General features: G+C 42.2%; 1 protein-coding gene across 2 annotated transcripts; it reads left to right on the plus strand.

The window, feature by feature from the left end:
* The first annotated feature begins 299 nt into the window (after positions 1-299).
* Positions 300-26177, plus strand: trappc10 (trafficking protein particle complex subunit 10). 2 transcript variants are annotated; one of them, XM_061970951.2, is made up of 23 exons: positions 300-458; positions 3284-3365; positions 3466-3601; positions 4882-5081; positions 5144-5339; positions 5426-5537; positions 7337-7584; positions 7845-7991; positions 8116-8230; positions 8312-8388; positions 9127-9218; positions 9287-9427; positions 13851-13960; positions 14035-14579; positions 18606-18747; positions 18818-18976; positions 19050-19276; positions 21387-21487; positions 21568-21691; positions 21754-21918; positions 21993-22173; positions 25089-25283; positions 25380-26177. In XM_061970951.2, exons 1-23 carry the CDS (start codon positions 398-400, stop codon positions 25628-25630), a joined length of 3807 nt encoding a protein of 1268 aa, XP_061826935.2. In that variant the 5' UTR covers positions 300-397; the 3' UTR covers positions 25631-26177. The 2 variants fall into 2 exon arrangements, with proteins under 2 accessions (XP_061826935.2, XP_061826936.2); XM_061970952.2 differs by having other exon boundaries at positions 13851-13951.
* Positions 26178-26495: the final 318 nt, after the last annotated feature.

Below are 26495 nucleotides of genomic sequence, written 5' to 3' on the forward strand. Positions count from 1 at the left end.
TTAATCAATTGTATTTAATTGAGGGGAATCATTTTATATTTTTCTGGATGTTGTTACATTGTCTTACTCATACTGTATTTTTGTGTATTGTTAAATAGTTTACATCAGGTTTGTTATACTTTTTGTCTACAATAGCTGTCCTATCATTTATTTTTTTTAAATCACTAAATATTGTTAAAAAATGCAAGTACAAAAAAAACTATTCTACTTTTCACTTATTAACTCCTTCCGTAACAAAAATGCGGACTGGCCCTTTAATGAAGTCTGATGACGTATTTCCCGGAAGTGCAGTGTGGTAGTTCCCCCCACCCCCCTCGTACGACTGCAGACCTAAGCACTTACTAATAATAATAATAAAGCTGGACCCGTGAGTCATTTCCATGGAGTGCCACCGCTAATGGAGAGTCAGGAAGAGAAGCCCACCATTTATACTATGGAAAACAAGCCGATTGTGACATGTGAGTGCACATTTAAAGGGCACTTTACTGTCATTTTGCTGCTCTTGACAACTAGCTTGCTAGCTAGCTTCGTTAGCTTCCGCCGCGGCGCAACGGAAACGTCACACCACAGCCACTTCACGTCTCGTCCACTCGCCTCGTTTGGTCTTGTCAGAGGCTCGAACAACGACTCGTCCGCGAAACAGACTCTTGTTTTCGCTCGGTGGTGTTGTGTGTGTGCTAGCTAGCGTAGCAGCCAGCTACACAGGCCTGCTAACGATGGACGTCACTGAGAGAAAACACACCTCTCCTTCCACCTTGATGTGTGTAATGTCCTGTTCTTGTCGTTCATTTCAATGCGCACACACGCTGGAGAAGTGTCACACAAAACGGTGTTGCACTCCCTGGCAGTTGACTGTGTGTGCCTTGCTCAATGGCAGCCACCATCGCCAACTCCCAGACTTTTTTGTGCAAGGGTTAGGGCGAGAGGTACCACCATAACAACCGACATTAAAACACAGTAGCGTTGTAGACCTAAATATTCATTGAAAACAAGGCAGAGGTTCTATTTACCGAGTACATTTGGGACAAGCGGTAGAAAATGGATGGATGGATATTTAATATTGTTGGCCACTGTAACGTTACACACAGTTTGAACAGCAACACTGTGTTTGAAAATGTAATTAAGTGATTCGGTGTACCACTCCAGTTTAACAATCACTCTGGTTAGGGAAAATAATAACTTACAGATGTAAATGTACTTTGTAATGAATCATTTCTCTCCTTACCTGCTTGCGAAGTGTTCTCAGATAAGCGCGGATTTTGTGTTTTACACAGGTAAGACAGTTTGACTGCTTTGGATCGTAGTCACATGTGCACTCCAGCAGGTTACATTGTGCAACTTTCTTGTTCATTGCACCAAAGGACAAAAAAAAAAAGGACAAAGTGACACCAAGTCAGAACTTGTGGAATTATCAGGATGCTAAATCCCACTATTCAGAATCAGAATAGTTGTATTCAATCAATCAATCACTCAATCAATCAATGTTTATTTATATAGCTCTAAATCACAAGTGTCTCAAAGGGCTGCACAAGCCACAACGACATCCTCGGTACAGAGCCTACATAAGGGCAAGGAAAAACTCACCCCAGTGGGACGTCGATGTGAATGACTATGAGAAACCTTGGAGAGGACCGCATATGTGGGTAACCCCCCCCCTCTAGGGGAGACCGTGCAATGGATGTCGAGTGGGTCTGACATAATATTGTGAGAGTCCAGTCCATAGTGGATCCAACATAATAGTAAGAGTTTTATTGCCATTGTTTGAGAGCGGGTTCACAAACTATGAATTTTTCTTGGTACAATCGTGCAACATAAAACAAATATAACCTAGATTAGGTAATAGATACCGTATTTTTCGGACTATAAGTCGTTTTTTTCATAGTGTGGCCGGGGGTGCGACTTATACTCAGAAGCGACTTATGTGTGAAATTATTAACACATTACCGTAAAATATCAAATAATTATTATTTAGCTCATTCACGTAAGAGACTAGACGTATTAGATTTCATGGGATTTAGCGATTAGGAGTGACAGATTGTTTGGTAAACGTATAGCATGTTCTATATGTTATAGTTATTTGAATGACTCTTACCATAATATGTTACGTTAACATACCAGGCACGTTCTCAGTTGGTTATTTATGCGTCATATAACGTACACTTATTCAGCCTGCTGTTCACTATTCTTTATTTATTTTAAATTGCCTTTCAAATGTCTATTCTTGGTGTTGCCACAGAGATACACGTTGTGAAATTAGTTATTTACTCAGAAATATTTTGTAAATGTTTATTTACCTACTTTAATTGTTTCCATATGGTGTCTGTAACACGACAGTAAAACGGCTGATCAAGCAAAACAGAAGTCATTGTCATGGACCCACTAGTTGTGAAAACTACCGCTCCAATCAGCTAAACCGACTCAATAACTCCACAGTGGCGTTTTGTTAAATTTACTGAGGAATTAGTGAAACTGAAACAATACAAAAAGAATGTCATCGTAAATCAATAATACTAACACAGACACTCGTAAACGTGTTAGCATATTAGCTAATGCTAACTACGCAAGCGTCATTACATTATGATAGCACATATAAATATGCATGAAAACACTAATACCGACATCACACGTGAGACTGTTAAGTAAGTATGAATTGCTTTAGTTATATTGTAAAATTTACAAACGTTGCTTCGAGTGATGAATGAAGAATCATTTTGACAAGTGACGCTATGGACGGTTTTACTTCAGGTTCAAGGCTTTAAAACAGGAAGTACATTTTTAAACCGCAACACATGCAGTGAGCAAACCTGTACAAAAGATGGCGCCATAGCACAAACAATGACACACCATAGGGACGGCGTGGCGCAGTGGCAGAGTAGCCGTGCGCAACCCGAGGGTCCCTGGTTCAATCCCCACCTAGTACCAACCTCGTCATGTCCGTTGTGTCCTGAGCAAGACACTTCACCCTTGCTCCTGATGGGTGCTGGTTAGCGCCTTGCATGGCAGCTCCCTTCAGTGTGTGAATGTGTGTGTGAATGGGTAAATGTGGAAGTAGTGTCAAAGCGCTTTGAGTACCTTGAAGGTAGAAAAGCGCTATACAAGTACAACCCATTTATCATTATTTATTTACCATTTAAGTGTCTGTGCTTGGGTTTAATAAAAACTATTGAACACAAAACATTGTGGCCGTTAACACCATTTTATAAGCTGCAGTTCAAAGCGTAGAAAAAAAGGAGCGATTTATAATCCGGAATTAACTGTAGTATGAATGTTTTCTTCCTCCCAGGTGCCGGAGACCAGGGCTTGTTCACGTCTCTCTACACCTCGTTAGCCCAGCAGCTCCCCAGGGAGCCCATGGAGTGGAGGAGGTTAGTTTGAAATGAGTGACACTTCAAAGCGGCAAGATAAGATCTTTTTATCGTAGAGTCAACAAGAACGTGTCACATACCAGTACGCTCTTCCCCACAGGACCTATGGCCGTGCTCCTAAAATGATCCACCTTGAGGCTAACTTTGTCCAGTTTAAGGAGGAGCTCCTCCCCAAGGATGGCAACAAGGCGCTCCTCACCTTCCCCTTCCTCCACATCTACTGGACAGACTGCTGCGTGAGTCACTGTCATTTTGTATGTCACGTTTTTCCATGAAGTGGCAAGATTTGGGAAACGTTGGTACTGTGGGACATCTAAGAGCAAACAGTCCATGCCTGGATGCTGCTCCAGCTTCAGTTGCTAAAATAAGACTACTGTGTAGAATGAATCCTTTAGATCCCATACGGCGTCACCCATGATGACTTTTAAGTAGGTCTGGGCTGATTTAAACAATATTAATTTATTTTACAATAGACATGTAATCAAAATCATTAAAAAAATGTGTTCAATATAAATTAAATATGTATATATTTTTTGGTTGAAAGAAACCGGAAGTTACAAAGCAAGGTTGGTTGCATCCACTTGCTCTGGTAACCTAGCAATGCAGGAAGTAATCACTGAGCAATTGGAGGGACACGCTAACAGCCAATCACATAACAGTATCAACTAAAGTGTGGTTGCGCCGTCTTGTTGTCTTGCAGTTGATTCTCTGCATGGAGTGAGAAAAGAAAGTAAAAATGAGTGGTGTAGAGAGCAAAGAAATTGTGAATTAAACAGGAAAAGTCACCTCGACAGTATGGCAGTTTTTTTAGTTTTAAAACGGACTGTAGTCTTTAGTCACGCTCACCTATTTTCTTTTCAAACCTTGTCCGTTCTCATTACGGTACACGGAAACAACAGGTAGGAACTAAAGTGCAGAACTGTATAAATAAAGGTTATGAATGCTCGCATGTAGAAAGAAAATACATTACAAAATGTAACAAATGGTTTACTTTAAAATAACAGTAATTTGATCTGATAATATTTAAATAATAATTACTGCATACATAACATTTCTTTCCATAATTAAATAAGAATAACACATCAAATTAAATGTTGCACCGCTGTAACTGCAGAAAATAGTTTTTCTCAGGTTTCTCTGTTTACATTTTCACACTTTGCACTACTTTCTTACACTTTTATTAAACCTTCATTTTAGGAAGTTTTTGTTAAGTGTTCAAAGTGATTTAGAATTTTGTTTACATAGTTTGTTTTCCATGCGTGTGTTGACATTTCTTTTCCTTTCTGCCTTGATAGCTGAGGGGATTATCAGAGGAATTTTACATTGGAAATAAAAATATTTACATTTAATATATTTTCCTCCTCGTCCTTATTTTTGACAGGTCATAAAAAGTATCAATAATTGTCGATGTTGATGGATTTAAAATACTTATATGATGATACAGTTCTCAGCTGTATCGCCCAGCCTTACTTCTAAGCATCCACAATGTAATGATGCCTGTACATCCATCTTTTAGGACACGGAAGCGTATAAGAGCTCAGTGAAGGAGGACATGATGCGCTGGCAGAACAGTCTGCGCACGCACAGCTCGGCCGACTGGGTCATCATCGTGGTGGAGTCCAGTGACATGAGAAAGAAGAACAAGACCAACATCCTGCCCCGCTCCTCCATTGTGGACAAGATCCGCAGCGATTTTTGCAACAAGCAGAACGACAGGTGAGAGAGACTTTGGTGTCGCGCAGTGCTGGCGAATCCTTGACCGCTGGACCATATTGCAGGTGTGTGGTGTTGTCGGACCCCCTGAAGGACTCGCCTCGGTCTCAGGAGTCCTGGAATTCTTTGTTGCTCAAGCTGAGAACCCTCCTCCTCATGTCCTTCACCAAGAACCTGGGGCACTTCGAAGACGACATGCGTACTCTCAGAGAGAAGCGCACCCAGCCGGGCTGGAGCTTCTGTGAATACTTCATGGTCCAGGTGACCACCAAATGTTGTTACATGACCAACGACTCTAATTCAAATGCTCTGCTTTCCTGACTGATGTTTTTGTTGGTATTGTGTAGGAAGAACTCGCCTTTGTGTTTGAGATGCTGCAGCAGTTCGAAGATGCCTTGGTCCAGTACGATGAACTGGATGCTCTTTTCACCCAGTATGTCCTTAACTTTGGAGCTGGAGGTACATGCACGCAATAATTACACCAGCGGTCTTTGCAGTACCGGTATATCTTACAATGGGTCAATACTATACATATGAAACTTAAGAGTAGTCTGTGTACAGCTTGTGTAGCAGTAACGATTTACTGAGCCAACACTCAGTCATTATTGTCTAATAGCTGGCAACGCAAGTGAGTAGCAAGATAATTGTGTCTTGCCTACAGTCAAGCAGGGTGGTGTTAGGCTGCATGAGTGCTGCCAGCTGCGGTTCAGTGAGGGCAAACATGAATTTAAAGAATTAATAATAGGGACCTTCAATCAAGGTTTCATGCTGCCGATACTAATACCAATCATCCATAAGTTAGATCGGCCGATACCGATCACATGTATTAACTGCACATTTTTTCAATGTATTTTATCTGAGTGCTATTTGACAGTTTAACATCAATAACACAATATTTTAACTAGTTCATTATTCTTTTTTATTACATTCAATTGTTTGATCAAAACAGAGTCTATAGTACACAATTACTAAACAAAATTGAGATAATTTCGTTTTTGCCCTGAAAGTCTTCCTGTGTCCAAGAATTATAGCGTGAGTTTGTAAATATTCGCTAAAAACAAGTATTTTGAGAAAAAAATATATTGATCTCATCAGTCGAGTAACAATCAAATAATGATACTACCCTTAATATCGACACTCCCAACTTATGGATAGAGGCACCCTAATCTTACGTGTCAGGTACTGACTGCAACAATGCTGACACACCAACAGTTGTTTTATAATCCTCTCTCTAACTCTTAATAATGTACTTGGTAATTCCCTGTCAATATCTGCTTACTTTCTGTTGCAACGTGCTTCCATCTACACTTCTTAAACTTTACTAAGCATTTATTTATTGGTGTTGTTTAAAGCTAGCAGAGCTTAGCTATTAGCATGACTGCTCCAGGCTTCCTCTTTGTGTTTAACACGTTGAGCCTCGTCCTCCATGAGGTGGCAGTGTCGACAACGCTGCGGATATGTCCTGAATGTTTCAGACCTCACATTGCTTGTCCATTGCCTTTTTTTTTTTTTTACTCCTAATGAGCTAGCAAAATTAGAAAATGCTGTAAAATGGCTTAAAAAACACTCAAAGTAGCACCCACTCAGTAGCTGGTAGATGATATGCGTGGCGAAGTTGGTAGAGTGGCTGTGCCAGCAATCGAAGTGTTGCTGGTTACTGGGGTTCAATCCCCACCTTCTACCATCCTAGTCACGTCCGTTGTGTCCTTGGGCAAGACACTTCTCCCTTTGCTCCTGATGGCTGCTGGTTAGCGCCTTGCATGGCAGCTCCCACCATCAGTGTGTGAATGTGGTAATACTGTCAAAGCGCTTTGAGTACCTTGAAGGTAGAAAAGCGCTATACAAGTATAACCCATTTATCAATTATTTATTATGTTATACCAAAGCATATTTTCATTAGTTTTTTGGTATGTTAATCGAAAAGTTTCGTACAATTAGGGGTTCCACTGTAAACGTAAAAATACACCAAGATAACTGCTTGGCAAAGCTGGAGCATAGATTGTGGAAAGGCACAGGATCAAACACCACACATGATTGTGACAAACTGCCAGTTGGGTCAAAGGGCAAACAGTTTCAGCTGTGCAAGAGGCAGTATTGTGCATAAGAAACTGTTTTCCAAAGCGCATACTCATCATGGAGAATCAAACATGTCCGCCTGATAAGTACAGTTAAGTGTCATAAACGACTGAAAGGAGCCAGGTGGTAACGTTGTCAAACCATGCGTGTTTTTTTCTTCCCCTAATTTTTTGGGTCCTCAGATACCGCCAACTGGCTGGGCTCGTTTTGTGCCCCGGTGCGCAGCTGGAGCGGCTTGCTGCTGCGGCGGCCCATTGACATGGAGAAGCGGGACGGGATCCAGCGCGGCGAGGCCAGCCTGCTGGACCTGAGGAGCTACCTCTTCTCCCGCCAGTGCACCCTGCTCATCTTCCTCCAGAGGCCCTGGGAAGTGACCCAGAGGGCGCTCGAGCTGCTGCACAACTGCATCCAGGAGCTGCGCTTGCTCGAGGTCGTCCAGTCGTGAGCCGCCATGGCTGATCTCATTTCCTCATTTGCGTCCTCCTAGTGCATCTTTATTTCTAGCTCATACCGCCAGACACTGTGCTGTTGTACACTAGCGTCAGGCAGTCTTCCTCAGGGGACGCACTTTTGCATATCCTTCATTTTAGATAAAGCATTAGGGAGTCAGGAGGGACACAAATTGGACAAATGAGATGAAGTTCAGGTCCCAGAGGGGTGAAGAACTAACAAGTCTTTGTTGTGGTCTAGGTGTCAGTACTGGAGGGGGCGCTGGACTGTTGGGTTTTCCTCAGCTGCTTGGAGGTTCTGCACAGGATCGAGAGCTGCTGCGACCAGGCTCAGTTAGCTGCCAATAGCGCGCACACTGTAGGACTGTGGGCCTACGCCACCGACAAGGTAACCCGCTTGTGTCTGATTCCCTTTACATTCAATAAACCACGATTTTGTATTCATTTCGGAGCATGGTTGGATAGATGGAGGAAGAGTAGGTGGATGATGAAGGTTTGTCTTCCCCCTGCAGCTCAAGTCGCTGGGCGAGCTCTGTGGGCTGGTGTCCTGTAAAGGTCCAACCTCGGAAGACTTGAACAGGACTGTGGACGTGCTGGCCGGACTGGGAGACGAGCGACCCGAGACTGGTTGGTGACCTCTCTGCTGAACCAATGAAACTTACAGTCAGATCCTTTTGGTTGGTTGGTGATGTGCTTGTTGTCCCGCAGTGAACAGCCTGCAGAGCCCCTACAAGAAGCTGAAAGAGGCCTTGTCTTCTGTAGAAGCTTTTGAAAGACAATATCTTGTAAGTGGGTGTCTTCAAAAGTAGGGATAGGTACCTTATTCGGTATTTTTTTTGGTACCGACAGAATTGAAATCTAACTGTGCCATGTTTTGGTACCTGGGTCGCCAGGTTGCCGACTCAATCTTTGCTTCCCTCCAGTAGCACTATTGCAATTTTCAATACCAACAAAGAAATTGACTCAAAAGGCTCCAACGTAAGTTAAGTAGGGCTCCACTTTTTAAACAGTGTGCTAGCTTGATGCTAATATACATTGGCTCCGATATTGACATGTTACTGAAAAGCATCGGGGATTTTACATGGGAATTTCAACTCCCCAAATTTGTTAAAACAAACTACAAATAAAATGGTGCGTAATAAGTACAATAATTACAGTGTTAACACATTCCAGTGCGAAACAAAAAACAAAACAACACACCATAAACTATATACTAACGCCATCTAAACATCTTGGACTTGCAACATGTCATACTTGCAAATGAGACTCAGAAATGTGATAATAAAACACACACAAATAGACTGAAAATTGGCATCGTTGAGTACCAACAATTGGTACCGTATTGGTTCAATTGTGGACAGTACCCATCCCTATTCATAAGTTTTCTGCATTGTTATCTTTCTAAAGACCAAATTTGTGTGCATTATATCCCTTCTACTAGCAGGGGTTACTTTTACAGACTTTTGGATCTCATTAATAGTTGTAACCAGTCTCCTCTAAAATTCTATTTTCTGTCCAATCAGGAACTGTCTCACGCTGCCATGGAGATGTACCGGGCCATTGGTCGGCTACGGTCGGCCCGGCTGGTGGGAAAAAGCCTGGCGGAGTTTTACATGTGAGGAAGAGATTTGCCTTGTTGGTGCAGCCGCCTTGTGCTCATGGACAACTATGTGTCGTTACCAGGAGAAAGGAAGACCCTGAGCGAGCAGAAGTCTTCCTACAGGAAGCGCTCAAGTCCTACGTGTCTGAGGGCTGGAGCTTCCCGGTCACACACACCAGGAAACAGCTTGCTGAATGCCAGAAGCTGCTGGGAAGAACCGTTGAGTATCCTATTGCCTTGCCTGTTCCTCGCTCGCTCATGAACACATTGTCATGGGACCGTTTGTGAATGGAGCTTGTCATTACGACTCTGTGCTGCAGGTGGCGTTATACATTCTAGCTCCAGTTGTTAACACACCTCATACGCATTAATCATGCGAGAGAATAAGATACTATATTTAGCTAACATTATTTAGGAGCCTCTGGAGGTAAGGTCAGGGCAAGGCTGGGCCGCACAAAGTATTCAGCATAGAATTACCTTTTAACCATGTGACAACATTTGTTAACTACTTCTACCAGCAGCAATAGTGACCTTTTTAACTTTCTGCTAGGCATTAAGTCATTATACATGTCAAATGGAAAGTAATCATTTTATATTTTGACACTAAGTTCACACTTAAGCTTGCTTAAAGGCAGTTGCTCTTCGTGTATAATTTTTGTGTTTGCACTGTTATGGTATTTACTGTTCTTTCAAGATTGCCATAATATATTTAACTATTAGCCGGCCAAGGTGTAAACTTTGAAGTTAAGTAGAGGGCCACAAAATATGGGCCCACAAGCTCTTGCTTTAGATCAGCGGTGTCTAAACATTTTGACTTAAGGCTAAAAAAAATTGTCCGAAAGCCTATTGCATATATTCATCCATTTTCTACCCCTTAATCCCTTCGGGGTCGCGGGGGGCGCTGGAGCCTATCTCAGCTACAATCGGGCGGAAGGCGGGGTACACCGTGGACAAGTCGCCACCTCATCACAGGGCCAACACAGATAGACAGACAACATTCACACTCACATTTACACACTAGGGCCAATTTAGTGTTGCCAACCAACCTATCCCCAGGTGCATATCTTTGGAGGTGGGAGGAAGGAGTACCCGGAGGGAACCCACGCAGTTACGGGGAGAACATGCAAACTCCACACAGAAAGATCCAGAGCCCGGGATTAGAACCAGCACTGCTCAGGACCTTCGTATTGTGAGGCAGACGCATTAACCCCTCTTCCACCGTGCTGCCCCTATTGCATATAGAATAACAATATATGCACACACACACACACACACACATGCGCAAATATATATCCTATACATATCTATGTGTACATATATATATATATATATATATATATATATATATATTATATTAATGTAATGGATATATAATAAATAATATAATTGTATATTAAGAGTGGGTGAAAGTTTGACTCCTACCTTGTTTACTTCTGTGATGACCGCTTTAAAGTTTTTAAATCAATCAGAAATATCCATCCATCAAGCAGCTAAAATGCGTCAAACATGGATAAGTGTGGAAAGTGTTTTGCATTTTTGCCATTATGCATTGCAAGGGATTTAAATAAGTGTAATTTTGGACAGCATTTTTTATAATATCCACAAAGTTCCGTGAGCAGGTGACCATGTGTGTTGCCTTTTTGGTTTAGTTAATTTGCGCCATGACTGGGAAAGGTGGTTTGGGTTGGGTCATGTATAAAAATGCTGTGCTGTGTACACTTCAAAGTGCAATTCATGGTAATTAACCTGAATTACTTAACATTATCCACAAGTTGGCGGCAAGGTTGCAGCAATTATACTGTTATATATTTAAAAATTGGAGATACCATTGATTGAGACTTTTATTAATAGGTTGCACAGTGAAGTACATATTCCGTACAATTGACCACTAAATGGTAACACCCGAATAAGTTTTTCAACTTGTTTAAGTCGGGGTCCACTTAAATTGATTCATGTTACAGATATATACTATCATATATACTATCATCATAATACAGTCATCACACAAGATAATCATCAGGGTGTATACATTGAATTATTTACATTATTTACAATTCGGGGTGTGGAGGGGGGGAGGGTTAGGTTTGGTTGTTATCATCAGTCATCAACAATTGAGAACAGAGAAATGGATATTGAAACAGTGTAGGTCTGACTTGGTAGGATATGTACAGCAAGTAGTGGACATAGAGAGGGAGAGAGAGAGAGATCAGAAGGCATAAGAAAAATATCTGCATTTGATTGTTTACATTTGATTATTAACAACAATCCGGGGAGGGTGTTAGTTTAGGGTTGAAGTTGCCTGGAGGTGTTCTTTTAGTGCGGTTTTGAAGGAGGATAGAGATGCCCTTTCTTTTATACCTGTTGGGAGCGCATTCCACATTGTAGCATAGAAAGAGAATGAGTTAAGACCTTTGTTAGATCGGAATCTGGGTTTAACGTGATTAGTAGAGCTCCCCTGGTGTTGTGGTTATGGCGGTCATTTACGTTAAGGAAGTAGTTTGACATGTACTTCGGTATCAGGGAGGTGTAGCGGATTTTATAGACTAGGCTCAGTGCAAGTTGTTTTACTCTGTCCTCCACCCTGAGCCAGCCCACTTTGGAGAAGTGGGTAGGAGTGAGGTGGGATCTGGGGTGGAGGTCTAGAAGTAATCTGACTAGCTTGTTCTGGGATGTTTGGAGTCTAGATTTGAGGGTTTTGGAGGTGCTAGGGTACCAGGAGGTGCATGCGTGATCGAAAAAGGGTTGAACGAGAGTTCCCGCTAGAATCTTCATGGTGCTTTTGTTGACCAGAGAGGAGATTCTATAGAGAAATCTGGTTCGTTGGTTGACCTTTTTGATTACATTGGTTGCCATTTTATCACAGGAAAGATTAGCCGCTAGAATGGAACCTAGGTAGGTGACCTCATCCTTCCTGGTGATAACAATGTCACCCACTTTTATAGTGAAGTCATTGACTTTCTTAAGGTTGATGTGGGACCCAAACAGGATGGATTCTGTTTTACCCAAGTGTATGGATAGCTTGTTGTCAGCGAGCCAGGTGCAAGTTCTACAGAGTTCAGCACTGAGGATTTTCTCCACCTGTGACTTGTCCTTGTCTGATACCAGCAGGGCCGAGTCATCCGCAAACAAGAACAATTCACAGTCGCATGCCGATGACAAGTCGTTTATGTACATTAGGAACAGTAAAGGCCCCAATATACTGCCTTGGGGGACTCCACAACTCACTGAGAGGGGGGGGGGGGGGGGGGGGGACACGGTGCCGTTCACCTCTACCACCTGTTCCCTCCCCTCCAAGTAAGATTGCATCCAGCTCATCTTATTGAAACTTGTGACGACTTGTGGGCCAAACTGAACAAACTGAAATCTAATTTCATTTTGTAATTGTAAACATATTTGTTCAGTTAAATTCCCCGGCGTCTGTTTGTCAGTTAGTTAGCAACATAACCCAAAAAAAGTAAAGAGCGGATTTTGTGGAAACTTTCAGGAAATTTCCGCAATAGAATGAGGAACAAGTGATTAGATTTGGGGGGGATTATCCAGTCAATTCGTACTATGTTACTTGACGTTACAAGGCTGAACTTCTCTAGCAACCCCACCTTCACCCACAGAGACAAAGAGAGTGGGTACCCGACAAGAGGGTTTACTCTGTTGATTTAATTCCGCTATAGAACATTTGCAACATAGCTCTAAAGCTCAGGTGTCAAATTCCAGGTCTGGCCCACTACATAATTGTACATGGCCTGGAAATAGTATGTAAATAAAGTATAAAATACACATTACAAACATGTGTTTTGTTAGAATAGAAATAAATACTTACAAATCTAAATGACTTGTAATTTCAGAGCAAGTTATCCATTAAATTGTACACTTAAAAAAACGTGGTAAAGTTTTCCATTTCAATACGCTGTAAAAACAACCGCAGATTTTATGGTGCAAAAAACTGGCAGCTCACTCGTCAGAATTTTACCGTAAAAAACAGTGGTACTGTAGCATCTTCCAGTTATAGTGATATGCTTTAAAAATTACTGTAAATTTTACTATTACATTATGCCCGTTTTTGACTGCAAAATGTAGCCTTTTTTTACAGTGACATAAAAGAATATATAATAATTATCCAATGCATAGGCAATTGTGTAATATTACGAGGCAAATGCTTGTACTACACATGTATATTCATGTATTACTCAGCCATAACTTTCAAAGAAAACCAGTTTGACACCTATGCTCTAAAGCAGTGGTCCCCAACCACCGGGCCACAGCCCGGTACCGGTCCGTGGATCGATTGGTACCAGGCCGCACAAGAAATAAAAAAAATAAAATAAAAATACAACAATTTTTATTTTTAAGATACACTTACAATTAGTGCACCAACCCAAAAAAACTCCCTCCCCCATTTACACTCATTCACACTCATTCGCACAAAAGGGTTGGTTCTTTCTGTTATTAATATTTCTGGTTCCTACATTATATATCAATACAGATCAATACAGTCTGCAGGGATACAGTCTGTAAGCACACACGATTGTATTTTTTTATGACAAAAAAAATAAGAAAATTGTTTTTTACCATACACCCCCCCCCCCCTCCCCCCCCCACCCCACCCCCCGCCCCAGCCCTAGTATGCTGCTTTCCTTAACAAGTGCACAGCTCCCTGCAGACCAGCGCCTTGTTGGCCGGCGACGCCAACCTCACCAAAGAGGAGAGGACGCGATTCTGTCAGGATGTCCTGACTTTTGCTGGCAAGCCAGGTAATCCCAGTGAGTTGTGGTCTCTCTTTTTAAGGACTCTTAGGTGTGCACATCCTCGCTTAAGGCGCATTTGTCCTCCTCAGGTCCATCAGGCTCTGCCAAGGCCATCCTCAGCATGGGCGTCTTCGCTCAGCTCACGCGGCTACAGTTCCACCCGGCCAGCGCCTCTGTGCACTCCGGCGCTGTCCTGCAGGTGGAGCTCACGCTGCGATGTTTAATGCCCATGTCGGTGCACGTACAGGAACTAGCCATCAGCATTCACTTCGACCTGGAACAAGGGGGTTCTCAGGGGAGAGGGAAAGGAGGTCTGAGACAGAGCAGCAGCGGGTCTATAGACTTGGATCAGGGTGGTTCCACAACAGGACGCCCCTCCTCCCTCACGGTCAGCCCCCCTTTGGAAATGGACGAGATCCATGACCGCAGTCCCTCGGACAATTCCCTGACCTCCGCGGGAGTGGTGTGCAAGAACGCTCACCTCGTTATCCGTCGCCATGACAGCAACTCTCCTCAGGACACGCCCAATTGTGCCAGCCCGTCCCCCGTCACCTTGAAGGAAGGAGCGCAAATGCTGCGGATGCGCGACCTGACTTTGGCGCCCGGCGACAACAGCGTCCTCCTCACCGCGCCGGTAAGGTCACGTGTTCCCGTCTGTTGCCGCACATTCATCAGAACGATTCCGCTCCTTTTTTAAGTGTTTATTTCAACTAGGGGTGTCCAAACTTTTTATACTGTGAAAATTAAATCATGCGGGATTGCGCGGCCATTTTGATATTTGTGTTTGTCAAAACCAATACAATATAGATTTTTTTTTAAATTTTATTTTTACCTTTTAATGCTTCAATCAAGTTTGGTCCGGGGGACCCAGGAGGGTCTCGGTCATAAAAATGTTGAAAATAAGTCATAATTATACGCTTAAATCTCCAGATCATCTTCAGATCTATCTGTCGCTATAGTTTTAATTTGGTTTGTTTTTATGTTTCATTCCCTATTTGTTTATAGCAAAAAACTCAAAGTATGCACTATTTTACCACTCAAAACTTTCAAAGTGGAATATTTGATGTGAATTAATTGGAGCCTAAGTAAGTCAACATTTATTTTGATGTATTGTTAATTTTTGAACGATGGCAGTTTAAAAAAAACACCCCAGTAACATTCTCAGGGATCCGAAAGGCCTCACTCATAAAAGTGTTAAAAATAAGTCATGCATTTTTAATGTTTTGTACTTGCAAACCTAAAATGTAGGCCTGGGTCGATAACAAATTTTGCTTGACGATATATTGACCAACACATTTTTGCCGATAAACGATATTATTGCCAGTATTTTTATGAGACCATTGATTTAATGATAATACATAATAATAATAATGCATGTATATCCTTTCAAATGCAATAAACTTGTATTTCTCGTGTATTTTAACATTGTAATTGAAATGAAAATGTTTAAATCTCCAAGTTAAATAATCCAACCAATGAGAATAAAACAACTTTGTTAGCAATATTTTGCACTTGAATAAAAATTACAACCAAAAGCAATACAATATCTTTAGGGAATTGAGGGTAGCTCACATATACACGATCATAACAATAAATAAAATGGCTTAATAAAGTATTGACAAACAAAGTTGCACTTCAATATTAAACATGTAGGTAGAGTTGTACATGACTTATCTGACAATCAAGGTAGGAGTCCTTCTTAAACAGAAGTGCAAAGTAACAATATAAACACTACAGTTTAAAAATATGTTTTAACAGGTCATATGCAAAACAAAATGAAGTTTGACAGATTCCGAGTGAAGAACACCGACATGACAGCCACACATTCTGTGAGCGCAAACTATTTTACTTTGTTTTGTTTAAGCTGACCCACCTGTCTTCTTCACCAAAGGTGAAGTGAGTGTAGACTGTGGAGTGGTTGTATATTAAGTGGGCGTCGTCGTAGTCGCGCACATTTAGCAAATTGGCTTCTCAGTCTTTATAGGCTCATCTTGTTCCAAAAGTTTCAACTGAAATATTCTCACATTGGTTCGATGGCATTTGGGTTTGTGATCATTTTGTCCGTGTCAGCTGCTACATGCACTGTGTGATGCTAGCAGGCCACCTAATGAGGACAAGATCATTCACCCCCTTCTTTTCAATCCGTTATGGTACAAACACGCGTAGCCGCTAACAGTGACAAAAAGTGTGAATGCTCTTGAAGTACGCATATGGCGATTTATCCATGCTGGAAAACTTAATGACGTTAATTTTCATTTATCGTTAGTTAATTGACCTACCGAATATCGGCCCAGGTTTACTTAAATCTCTAGATCAACTTCAAATCTGTATCAGTCCATTAAGGTTTTTATTTTTTTCATGTTTTTTTTTTGTCTGGTATATGTTGTTTTTGTTATAGAAAAAAATATGCAATATGCAATATTTCCCCAAAAAATATTTCAAAGTGGAATATTTGATGTGAAGCCTTCATTGTAGGGCTGGGCGATTGTATGATCGTAATCGTTGATCGCGATTTGAGTTCAATCACGGTGGTCAGCATATTTCCTCAATCAAACATGGAGGAAAAAAGTATGTTAGAAGTTACCGCAGTAGTAAACAGTAGGGATGCAGTACTCGTTATAATCCTGCACGGGACAATCTGCTTTAATTTAGAAAAATAAGATTGTGATAATAATCGATATCGATATAAAAAAAAATAATTGTGATAATTTTTTATGCCATATCTCAATACTAGGGATGGACTTCTTCACCCCAGAAGCCGATTCGATACGCATCTCGATACATGATCCCCGATACGATACAGTAACGATACAATGAAGCCTCTTGCCAATACAATGCAATGCGATTCACTCCTGTTCTCGATACGATGCGATTCAAAATTATTTCATAACGATACAACATAGACCTTACAAAGGGGTTCAGTTTGATTAGTTGTTTTATTATGCAGTACCATTCGATTCAGGGGCAGCACAGTGGGAGAGGGGTTAGTGCGTCTGCCTCACAATACGAAGGTCCTGAGTAGTCGTGAGTTCAATCCCGGCCTCGGGATCTTTCTGTGTGGAATTTGCATGTTCTCCCCGTGACTGCGTGGGTTCCCTCCGGGTACTACGGCTTCCTCCCACCTCCAAAGACATGCACCTGGGGATAGGTTGATTGGCAACACTAAAATTGGCCCTAGTGTGTGAATGTGAGTGTGAATGTTGTCTGTATATCTGTGTTGGCCCTGCGATGAGTTGGCGACTTGTCCAGGGTGTACCCCGCCTTCCGCCCGAATGCAGCTGAGATAGGCTCCAGCACCTCCCGCGACCCCGAAGGGAATAAGCGGTAGAAAATGGATGGATGGGCATTCGATTCAGAAATTTTTAAATCTACATCCAGTCTCTTGCCTAAGAAGCTTAACTCTGCCTTACTCTGTTTGAACTTGAAGGTTGCATTTCACATTGCTTTTTTTGTGTGAAGCAAACCAATGAGCCCATTTAAAAATGACAATTCACTATTTGAATATGAAATTACATTTTATTATTAAGCACTCCTCTCTGCTTATTAGGTTAACCCATTTTGTTTTGACAAAACATAACTTTACAAGTGTAGAGGGCACTCTCCACTTCAGTATGAGCAATATGAATGCTCAGTGCAAACAATCATGACTGTTTTGCAAAGAAAAATAGTGTCTACTATACTGATATTAACATAAATGTATGTTAGTTGACCAAATACTGAGTGTAAATAACTGTAATTTGTTTGTATAAGAAATAAATAACAAAAATACAAGTTTCTGATAAAAGTAGAAATTGGCAGAAGGTTTCTGCAAACAACAATACTCTAGGTCTCTTCATGTGTGTAGCCAGGTTTGTCGTGCTACTCACGTACTTGATAGCGGCACGGCATTCTTTACATATTGCATGTGTCTCATCATTCTTACCGTCTTTCTTATAAAACCTGAAGTATTTCCATACGTTTGGGAGCATCGACTATCTCATCACTGTCATCCATGTCGCGTGCACTGTTCTGTGCTGCTCCTTTCCGGAAGTGAGTTTCCTTATGTGCCCGCTCGTAAATACGACAGAGTCAGGGCTGCCAGTCAGATCTCACCGCAGACCTCCATGGATCTTACGTGAAAAGTAAACAACTGAGACTGTATAAAAAGAGTTTCTACAACAAGTGACACTGGGCTGAGCAGGAACATTTAGAACATATTGATATCGATCAAACGCATGAGTTTAACCGATACAGAGAGACAAGAGCCAATGCATCACAAACTTGCCCCTGTTGTTTATCGATGCATGATGGAATGTATCGGTGCAGTCGCATCGCAAGTGTTTGATTCGAACCACCGGTGCGAATCGGTGAATCTGTCCGTCCCTACGCAATACGTCAATAATTAATAACATTCATTTTGATTCATTTTCTAAAGAAACGTGTTATTTGAGTTGACATTGCAACTTTTTCTTTTTACATTTCCGCTGTTAGCTTTTTTTATTCCACTTTTTTATTTTAGTTTTCTGTAATAATATTTTTAGAATGTGCCGCGCGCAGTTAAAAAATTAGTTGCGGGTCGCAAATGGCCCCCGTGCCGCTCTTTGAACACCCCTGATTTAGACCTTTGTATCCATTAGATTCAAAGGGTGCGGCGTAATCTTTTGGTGTTTTGTGCCACCAGAGCGAACAGCCGGGCTCGTACACGCTGCGTCAGCTGTGCGCTACGGTGGGTCAGGTGCACTTTGTGTTGCCTCACATCTACCCCTCCATCCAGTACGACGTCTACTCCCAGGAGCCCCAACTGACTGTGGAGCCTCTCTCAGGTCAGACTCCACACCGTGACCTGGCTCTTCCCTCTTCGCTCCTGACTAACAGGCGCGTTTGTGCCTTCAGAACCGCTGCTGGCCGGCCTGCCTCAGATGGTGAAGTTCACGCTGCTGACGGGTCACTACGCGGTGAAGCGGGGCGACGCTCTGCAGCTCAGCAACAGTGACACCATGCCCATCCTGGCCTCCAGCAGCTGCACCGCCCGCATCAGTAACACCACTGCTGGTATGACAGCCTCCACTTGCACACTGGTTCTAAAAGTGCGGAGAAACCGAGCGCTTGCTTCCTGTGTTCCCAGCAATGGCCGACGGCGTGCTCTCCATCCAGTCCTCTGGCAAGGTGACCAGCATCAGCCTGCCCCCCACCCCGCCTTACCACACCATGGAATTCCAGCTGGAGGTTCTATGCATCATCCCGACAGGCCCGGACCGGCCCACCACCGAGAGGCTGACCAACGGAGAGGTCCGCCATCGGCCTCGCAGCTACAGTCATCCCGACACGCTCATGACCGCCGTCGACCAGAGGGTGAGGCCCACACGCAGGGGTATAATGATGCTGTGATCTGTATGCGACACGGTTGGTTCAGTTACATATGTTAAGGGAACAAATTTGAAGAAAAAACAAAAAACTGCTTAACTTTTTGATTTTTTTCAAAAGATTTTTAAAATTAAATTACAGCTTTAATCATTTTTATAATGAAGCATAAAAAGCAGGCAATTCTCCAATACATAGAATCTTCATCTTCTGCTATTGTAATTTTTGTCTCAAAATATAACTTTTCTTCAGAATATTTTATTGTAAATTTAGAATTTCCCTTTTTTGCAGTTCTTTTTAAATTTTGTCCTCATTTTACAATTTTCGTTTAGTAAAATTGCAATCGTATCTGAAATTCTGAAAAAAAAAAAATGTTTTGTTATATCCTAACATTTCATTTGAAAAGTACATTTGTTCTAGGAATGCACAATAAATATTGTAGCGACATTAGGAATTATGATGTCACGCCAATAAAAACGATAACATTACAAAATGAGCTGCAATAACCGATAACAATAAAACGCTCCAATGAGTCGAGATTACCCGTACTTTGCTGTCGGTTGGTGAGGGTGATCAAATTAAGTGCTACTTTTTTCTTGAGAGGTAATAGTGTATATCTTGGCACATACAGATAGACAAATAAACATTTACCTTAGGGGAGGCGTGACAAAATTCTGTCCCCTAGGACAGTGGTTCTCAACCTTTTTTCAGTGATGTACCGCCTGTGAACATTATTTTAATTCAAGTACCCCCTAATCAGAGCAAAGCATTTTTGGTTGAAAAAAAGAGATAAAGAAGTAAAATACAGCACTATGTCATCAGTTTCTGATTTATTAAATTGTATAACAGTGCAAAATATTGCTCATTTGTAGTGGTCTTTTTTAACTATTTGGAAAAAAAGATATTCAAATAACTAAAAACTTGTTGAAAAATAAACAAGTGATTAAATTATAAATAAAGATTTCTACACAAAGAAGTAATCATCAACTTAAAGTGCCCTCTTTGGGGATTGTAATAGAGATCCATCTGGATTCATGAACTTAATTCTAAACATTTCTTCACAAAAAAAAAAAATCTTTAACATCAATATTTATGGAACATGACCACAAAAAAATCTATCTGTCAACACTGAATATTGCATTGTTGCATTTCTTTTCACAGTTCTTTTTGACAGACATTTTAGTGAGGGTCAAACCATCATGGCATGGGGGAAACTCTGCGTTTATGGTAATGAATGGAATAGCCTACTTGATTTGATGTTCAGTTTATGAACTTACATTCATATTTTGTTGAAGTATTATTCAATAAATATATTTATAAAGGACTTTAGAATTGTTGCTATTTTTTAGAATATAAAAAAAAATCTCACGTACCCCTTGGCATACCTTCAAGTACCCCCAGGGGTACATGTACCCCCATTTGAGAAACACTGCTCGAGGACAATGTAACTATGAGCAAGTTCCAAACAGCCCGTTTCATGCAGTGCTTCCTAAATAGTGGGTTGGGCCCCCTCTGGGGGGCATCAAAATATGGTTGTGGGGGTGGGGTGTCGTGAGAGCCAATGGTGTATTAGCATCTGTAGTGTTAGTAAATAACTATCTTGACACAACAGATAAATGAAATAAACTAACTTCAGGGGGGGCGTGAAATAAGTTCTGTACATTAGGGGGGGGCGTTACAAAAACTAATTGAGAACCACTGCTGTAAGCCTTTCGTAAACTTCCCCTGAGCTCAGTATAAACCATGTGGGACGTCATCACTGTTACCAAAACATTCCACGAGGCAGGAAACGTGCTTCAACACATCAAACCTTATTAGCCACCTGAAACGCTAGCATTGCTGCGAGGATATTTTAAAAGGCGAAGGAGACGCCTTTGTTTAGTCCTTCTCACCTCCAGGTGTGCATTTAAAATTGAATATATGTCAATAAGTTATTTGTCTCGAGAATATATCTGCTTGAAATCAAATATATTGTGCACTCCTAATATTTTGACTCATACTCTTAAATATATTCATTTTCTTCTGATATTCTGCCTTTTTGACCTTGCGCGATTTTTAAATGACAAAATCTTTCCCCATGGAACCAAACGCATCTTCTCAGCTGTCCATCGACTGCCCGTGGTCCATCTACTCCACGCTGCTGGCTCTCACCTTCTACATCCCCTTCAAGACCAAACACTCGCTGCTGTCCGCCGGAAACAGGTGATTGGCTCGCCGAGACCTCTGGCGCTGGCGACGAGGGCGGAATGTCACCGCTCGTGTTTTGTCTCCGCCCCGTGCAGGAAGTACATCCAGGTGTGTGTGAACAACGTGTCTCACTCGGACTTCACGCTCGCCGATGTGAAGCTGGCGGAGCAGCAGCATGCCTCGCTGGAGCTGCTGTCTCTCAACGCGGCTGCCAAGCAGGTGAGCGCCACGATAACAGGCCTCTGCCCTATAGACTTTGTGCAAGTTGTGTGTGTTTGTAGTTGTTGTGCAGCAAACACAGCGTGTTCTGCCTGTGGGAGGTCAAGTGGAAGGACGGCCTCTCCTCGTGTGTCCAGTGTGTCTTCTCCGCCAACTTCTCTCCTCCCGACCAGGACGCCGCCGCCTTCAAGCCTTTCCACTACCACTTCCTGCTGGAGCGAGTCCCCGTAAGTACTCCGGTACTTGGATGACACTTGTCCACAATAAGTAAGCATCTCCCCGCCTCGCTTTGTGGTTCCAGACGTTGTACAGCGTGACGGCGGACATCCTGCCTCCTGCCGGGGAGCAGCACTGTCGCTCCGGCTCCCTCTGCGGGCTGGAGGTGTGTATTACGCGACTGTCTGAGCCCACCGAGGGCGAGATGTCTGACGAGAACAAGACTGACGCCGACGGGCTCAGAACTACCAAACTGATGTATGAAGGTAGGACTAAAGAGCTGCCCACCTTTACCTGGGGCTCCTCCTTCTTAGGTAGGCCCACTGAACCGTGGCTGTACTGTTGTCCTTCCATCTACTGTTATCACCACCTCATATTGTCAGATAGACCGGCAGTCCTTATGCAATAAATAAATGATTAATATTGTACACAAATAACTAGTTACTCATGCATGACGAAAGAACACAAAAAATAAAAAAAAAATAGGTAAGTGTGGGCGATGGAAGAATACAAATAAGCAAGAACTAGTTAAGTGTGCGCAGCAGAAGAACACAAAAAATCAAGAACTAGTTAATTGTGGGCGACAAAAGAATATAAGAAAGGAGCAAGAACTACTTAAGTGTGCGCGACGGAAGAATATGAGAAAAGGAGCAAGAACTACCGTATTTTTCGGATTATAAGTCGCACTGTTTTTCATAGTTTGGCCGTGGGTGCGACATATACTCCGGAGCGATTTATGTGTGAAATGATTAACACATTACCGTAAAATATCAAATAATATTATTTATCTCATTCGCATAAGAGACGAAGCAAATGGCAGCAATCGTCACACACACGTCAGCAATCGTCAGTCACACGTCAACCAATAAGAATTCGGCGGGGAAGGGTCATGGCAGAAGTGCATTGTGGGTCATGAAATGCTAACTGCTATATGTTACATGCTAATGCCGTAGATATTAAAATGGATCACATCAACATTGGCGGTAACTTATAAAAACTGAGAAGGACTGAACTAAAATGGCACCGAAAAGGAAATCATATACTGCAGATTACAAGCTGGACGTAGTGAAATATGCAGCAGAGAACGGCAATCGAGCAGCAGAAAGAAAGGACATACCAGAGGCAACACCGTGGAGGAAGATTTCATGGGATTTAGCGATCGGGAGTGACAGATTGTTTGGTAAACGTATAGCATGTTCTATATGTTATAGTTATTTGAATGACTCTTACCATAATATGTTACGTTAACATACCAGGCACGTTCTCAGTTGCTTATTTATGCCTCATATAACGTACACTTATTCAGCCTGTTGTTCACTATTCTTTATTTATTTTAAATTGCCTTTCAAACGTCTATTCTTGGTGTTGGCTTTTATCAAATACATTTCCCCAAAAAATGTGATTTATACTCCAGTGTGACGTATATATGTTTTTTTTCCTTCTTTATTGTGCATTTTCGGTCGGTGCGACGTATACTCCGGAGTGACTTATTGTCCGAAAAATACGGTAGTTAAATGTGAACGACGGAAGAATATAAGAAAGCAAGAACTAGTTAAGTGTGCTTGGCGGAAGAAAATAAGAAAGGGACAAGAACTAGTTTAGTGTGCGTGACGGAAGAAAATAAGAAAGCAAGAACTAGTTAAGTGTATGCTACAAAAGAATATAAGAAAGGAGCAACAACTAGTTAAGTGTGCACGACGAAAGAATATGAGAAAGCAATAACTAGTTAAGTGTGCTTGGCGGAAGAAAATAAGAAAGGGACAAGAACTAGTTTAGTGTGCGTGACGGAAGAAAATAAGAAAGCAAGAACTAGTTAAGTGTATGCTACAAAAGAATATAAGAAAGGAGCAAGAACTAGTTAAGTGTGCGTGACGGAACAATACAAAAACAAGAACTAGTTAGGTGTGTGTGGCAAAAGAATACAAAAACAACAAGAACTAGTTAGGTGTGTGCGGCACAAAATACAAAAACAACAAGAACTAGTTAGGTGTGTGCGGCAGAAGAATACAAAAACAACAAGAACTAGTTAGGTATATGCGGCAGAAGAATACAAAAACAACAAGAACTAGTTTATGTGTGTGCGGAAGAAGAATACAAAAACAACAATAACTAGTTAAGTGCGTGCAGCAGAAGAATACAAAAACAACAATAACTAGTTAAGTGCGTGCAGCAGAAGAATACAAAAACAACAAGAACTAGTTAAGTGCGTGCAGCAGAAGAATACAAAAACAACAAGAACTAGTTAGGTGTGTGCGGCAGAAGAATACAAAAACAACAATAACTAGTTAAGTGCGTGCAGCAGAAGAATACAAAAACAACAATAACTAGTTAAGTGCGTGCAGCAGAAGAATACAAAAACAACAAGAACTAGTTTGTGTATGCGGCAGAAGAATACAAAAACAACAAGAACTAGTTACGTGTGTGCGGCAGAAGAATACAAGAACAACAACTAGTTAGGTGTGTGTGGCAGAAGAAAACAAAAACAAGAACTTTTTAAGTGTGCGGCAGAAGAATCCAAAAACAACAACAACTAGTTAAGTGTGTGCGGCAGAAGAATACAAAAAACAACAACTAGTTAGGTGTGTGTGGCAGAAGAATACAAAAACAACAAGAACTAGTTAAGTGTGTGCGGCAGAAGAATACAAGAACTAGTTAGGTGTGTGCACCAGAAGAATACCAAAACAACAACAACTAGTTTAGTGTGTGGCAGAAAAATACAAAAACAACAAGGTGTGTGCAGTAGAAGAATACCTAGCCAAATAATCTGTGGTGGTGCGTTCTTTTTGTTGACTTTTTAACTTGAGTTTACATTTTGTCTCCTGAGCGCGAGGCAGACTCTTCTGCTGGCAGTACGTCACTGGAAATGAAAGTAAAAAGTCAAACCAAACACCTTAAAATGCTCAAAATTTGGGGGCAAGCACGCTTAAGTTGAGACCTACTGACTCTTACGGAGACCGAAAATCACTCCAGGTCCTGATTGTAACGTTGCACCGGTCACACACATGAACATTGGAAGTGTAAAAGTAACACAACCATGCTCCAGGAAATAGTCAGCACCAAGTCTTAGGTACATAAAGACACACTGACACCTTCATTGTTGATGGGCAATTCAGTCAATGTCAACATGCTAAAGCAACAACTGTGTGTGTGTGCGTGTCTGCGTGTGTGTGTGTGTGCACAGTGGCAGACAGCAACAGTAACTGGGCCGTGTGCGGGAAGAGTTCGGGCATGGTGACGATGCCTTTGGCCACAAGCTCCACCCACAAGGTTCACATCGAAGTGATGCCGCTGTTTGCAGGACACCTACCTTTCCCCAAAATCCAAGTGCTCAAGTACCTGCCTCACAACGCTGCAGTGGCCATCCAGCCTGACCCTGGTATGCACACACACACACACACACACACACACACACACACACACGCACACACGCGTGCAGCACGTTCACAGCGGTGCTCGGGTGTGAACTCCTCAGACAGCCTGGTGGAGAACGACAGCCTGTCCCTGCTGGACAAGACGCTGGACGAGCAGGCGGACACGGCCAGCCTGCGCAGTCGGGGCAGCGTGCACTCGCTGGGCGGAGTCGGCGACCAGCAGCAGAGGGGCGTGGCCATGCCACGGCTGGAGCCCTTCAGTCCAGGCCAGGTCTTCAACCGCAGCCTAGTTAGCCAAGTCCTAGTGCTGCCCGCCACTGACGACCACATCATGGAGGTGAACGCCACGTGACCCGTGGGGTCGGCCCACCCAAACCCGCCCACCACTTGTAAGACTGAAGCCGGACCCTGATGAACTCGGCTGAGCCAGGTGGGGGTTCCATGTCTATAAAGACTCGGCACTATGGACCCCCACTAACCCTTCCCCCGAGCATGAACTCGCTGCTCGCCACCAAACATGAGAGCCAATCACGTGATCCGATATGAAGGACTTTGTACATAGCTGATTGGAAGGATATAGATATATATAAAGAAATATAAATATATCTGACAAACTCTCTCTGACCCTTCATACTCTGTGCAAGTGCGTGGGAAATTACCAAATGAGTTGTTTTGTCAATTTTGGCGCATTTGGCAACACGCACGCTGCGAAGCAAACAGGCTTTCACCAGCGGTGTTTTGGCGCCCCCTAGTGGCCGATTGACAGCCATGTTCGTAATAAAATCATGAAGTCACAGATTTGATTGATGGGAGTCATCATAAAAGCCAAAAAGTGCGCGAGGGGGGAATATTTTTATTTATGTTGTTGAATTTTTGTTGATTAAAAATGCTAAAACCAATCCAATGTAGGCCCGTTTGTTAAGTATTAGTGGGATTGTTGCAGCTATTTATCTTTTTCAACTCGTTCTTGTTAAATGAATCAGAATATTTCATCATTTTCTCTTGCAAGGCGGCGTTATTTAACGTCTAGATAAGCGCTAAAACAAATACAACCCTAAAAACCACAACAGGAACTATCTTATCGGGCACGCCGGGAGGTCCTGTCAATTAAATCGAACACAACGGTTGGGCGATACTGCAGATTATGGTACCGATCCGATACCAAGTAAAATACATTCCCAGTATTTCTGATCCGATTTACTTTTAATTGAATTTCT

This window comes from Nerophis lumbriciformis, linkage group LG13 (genome assembly GCF_033978685.3).
Source record: "Nerophis lumbriciformis linkage group LG13, RoL_Nlum_v2.1, whole genome shotgun sequence".
NCBI lineage: Eukaryota > Metazoa > Chordata > Actinopteri > Syngnathiformes > Syngnathidae > Nerophis > Nerophis lumbriciformis.

Bases quoted from the DNA above. Each gene is read 5' to 3' on its own strand.
- trappc10 (XM_061970951.2), top strand. From the start codon at position 398: ATGGAGAGTCAGGAAGAGAAGCCCACCATTTATACTATGGAAAACAAG. The intron at 3,366-3,465 runs GTTAGTTTGAAA...TCTTCCCCACAG, and splicing joins GAGCCCATGGAGTGGAGGAG to GACCTATGGCCGTGCTCCTA. The intron at 21,488-21,567 runs GTGATTGGCTCG...CGCCCCGTGCAG, and splicing joins CTGCTGTCCGCCGGAAACAG to GAAGTACATCCAGGTGTGTG.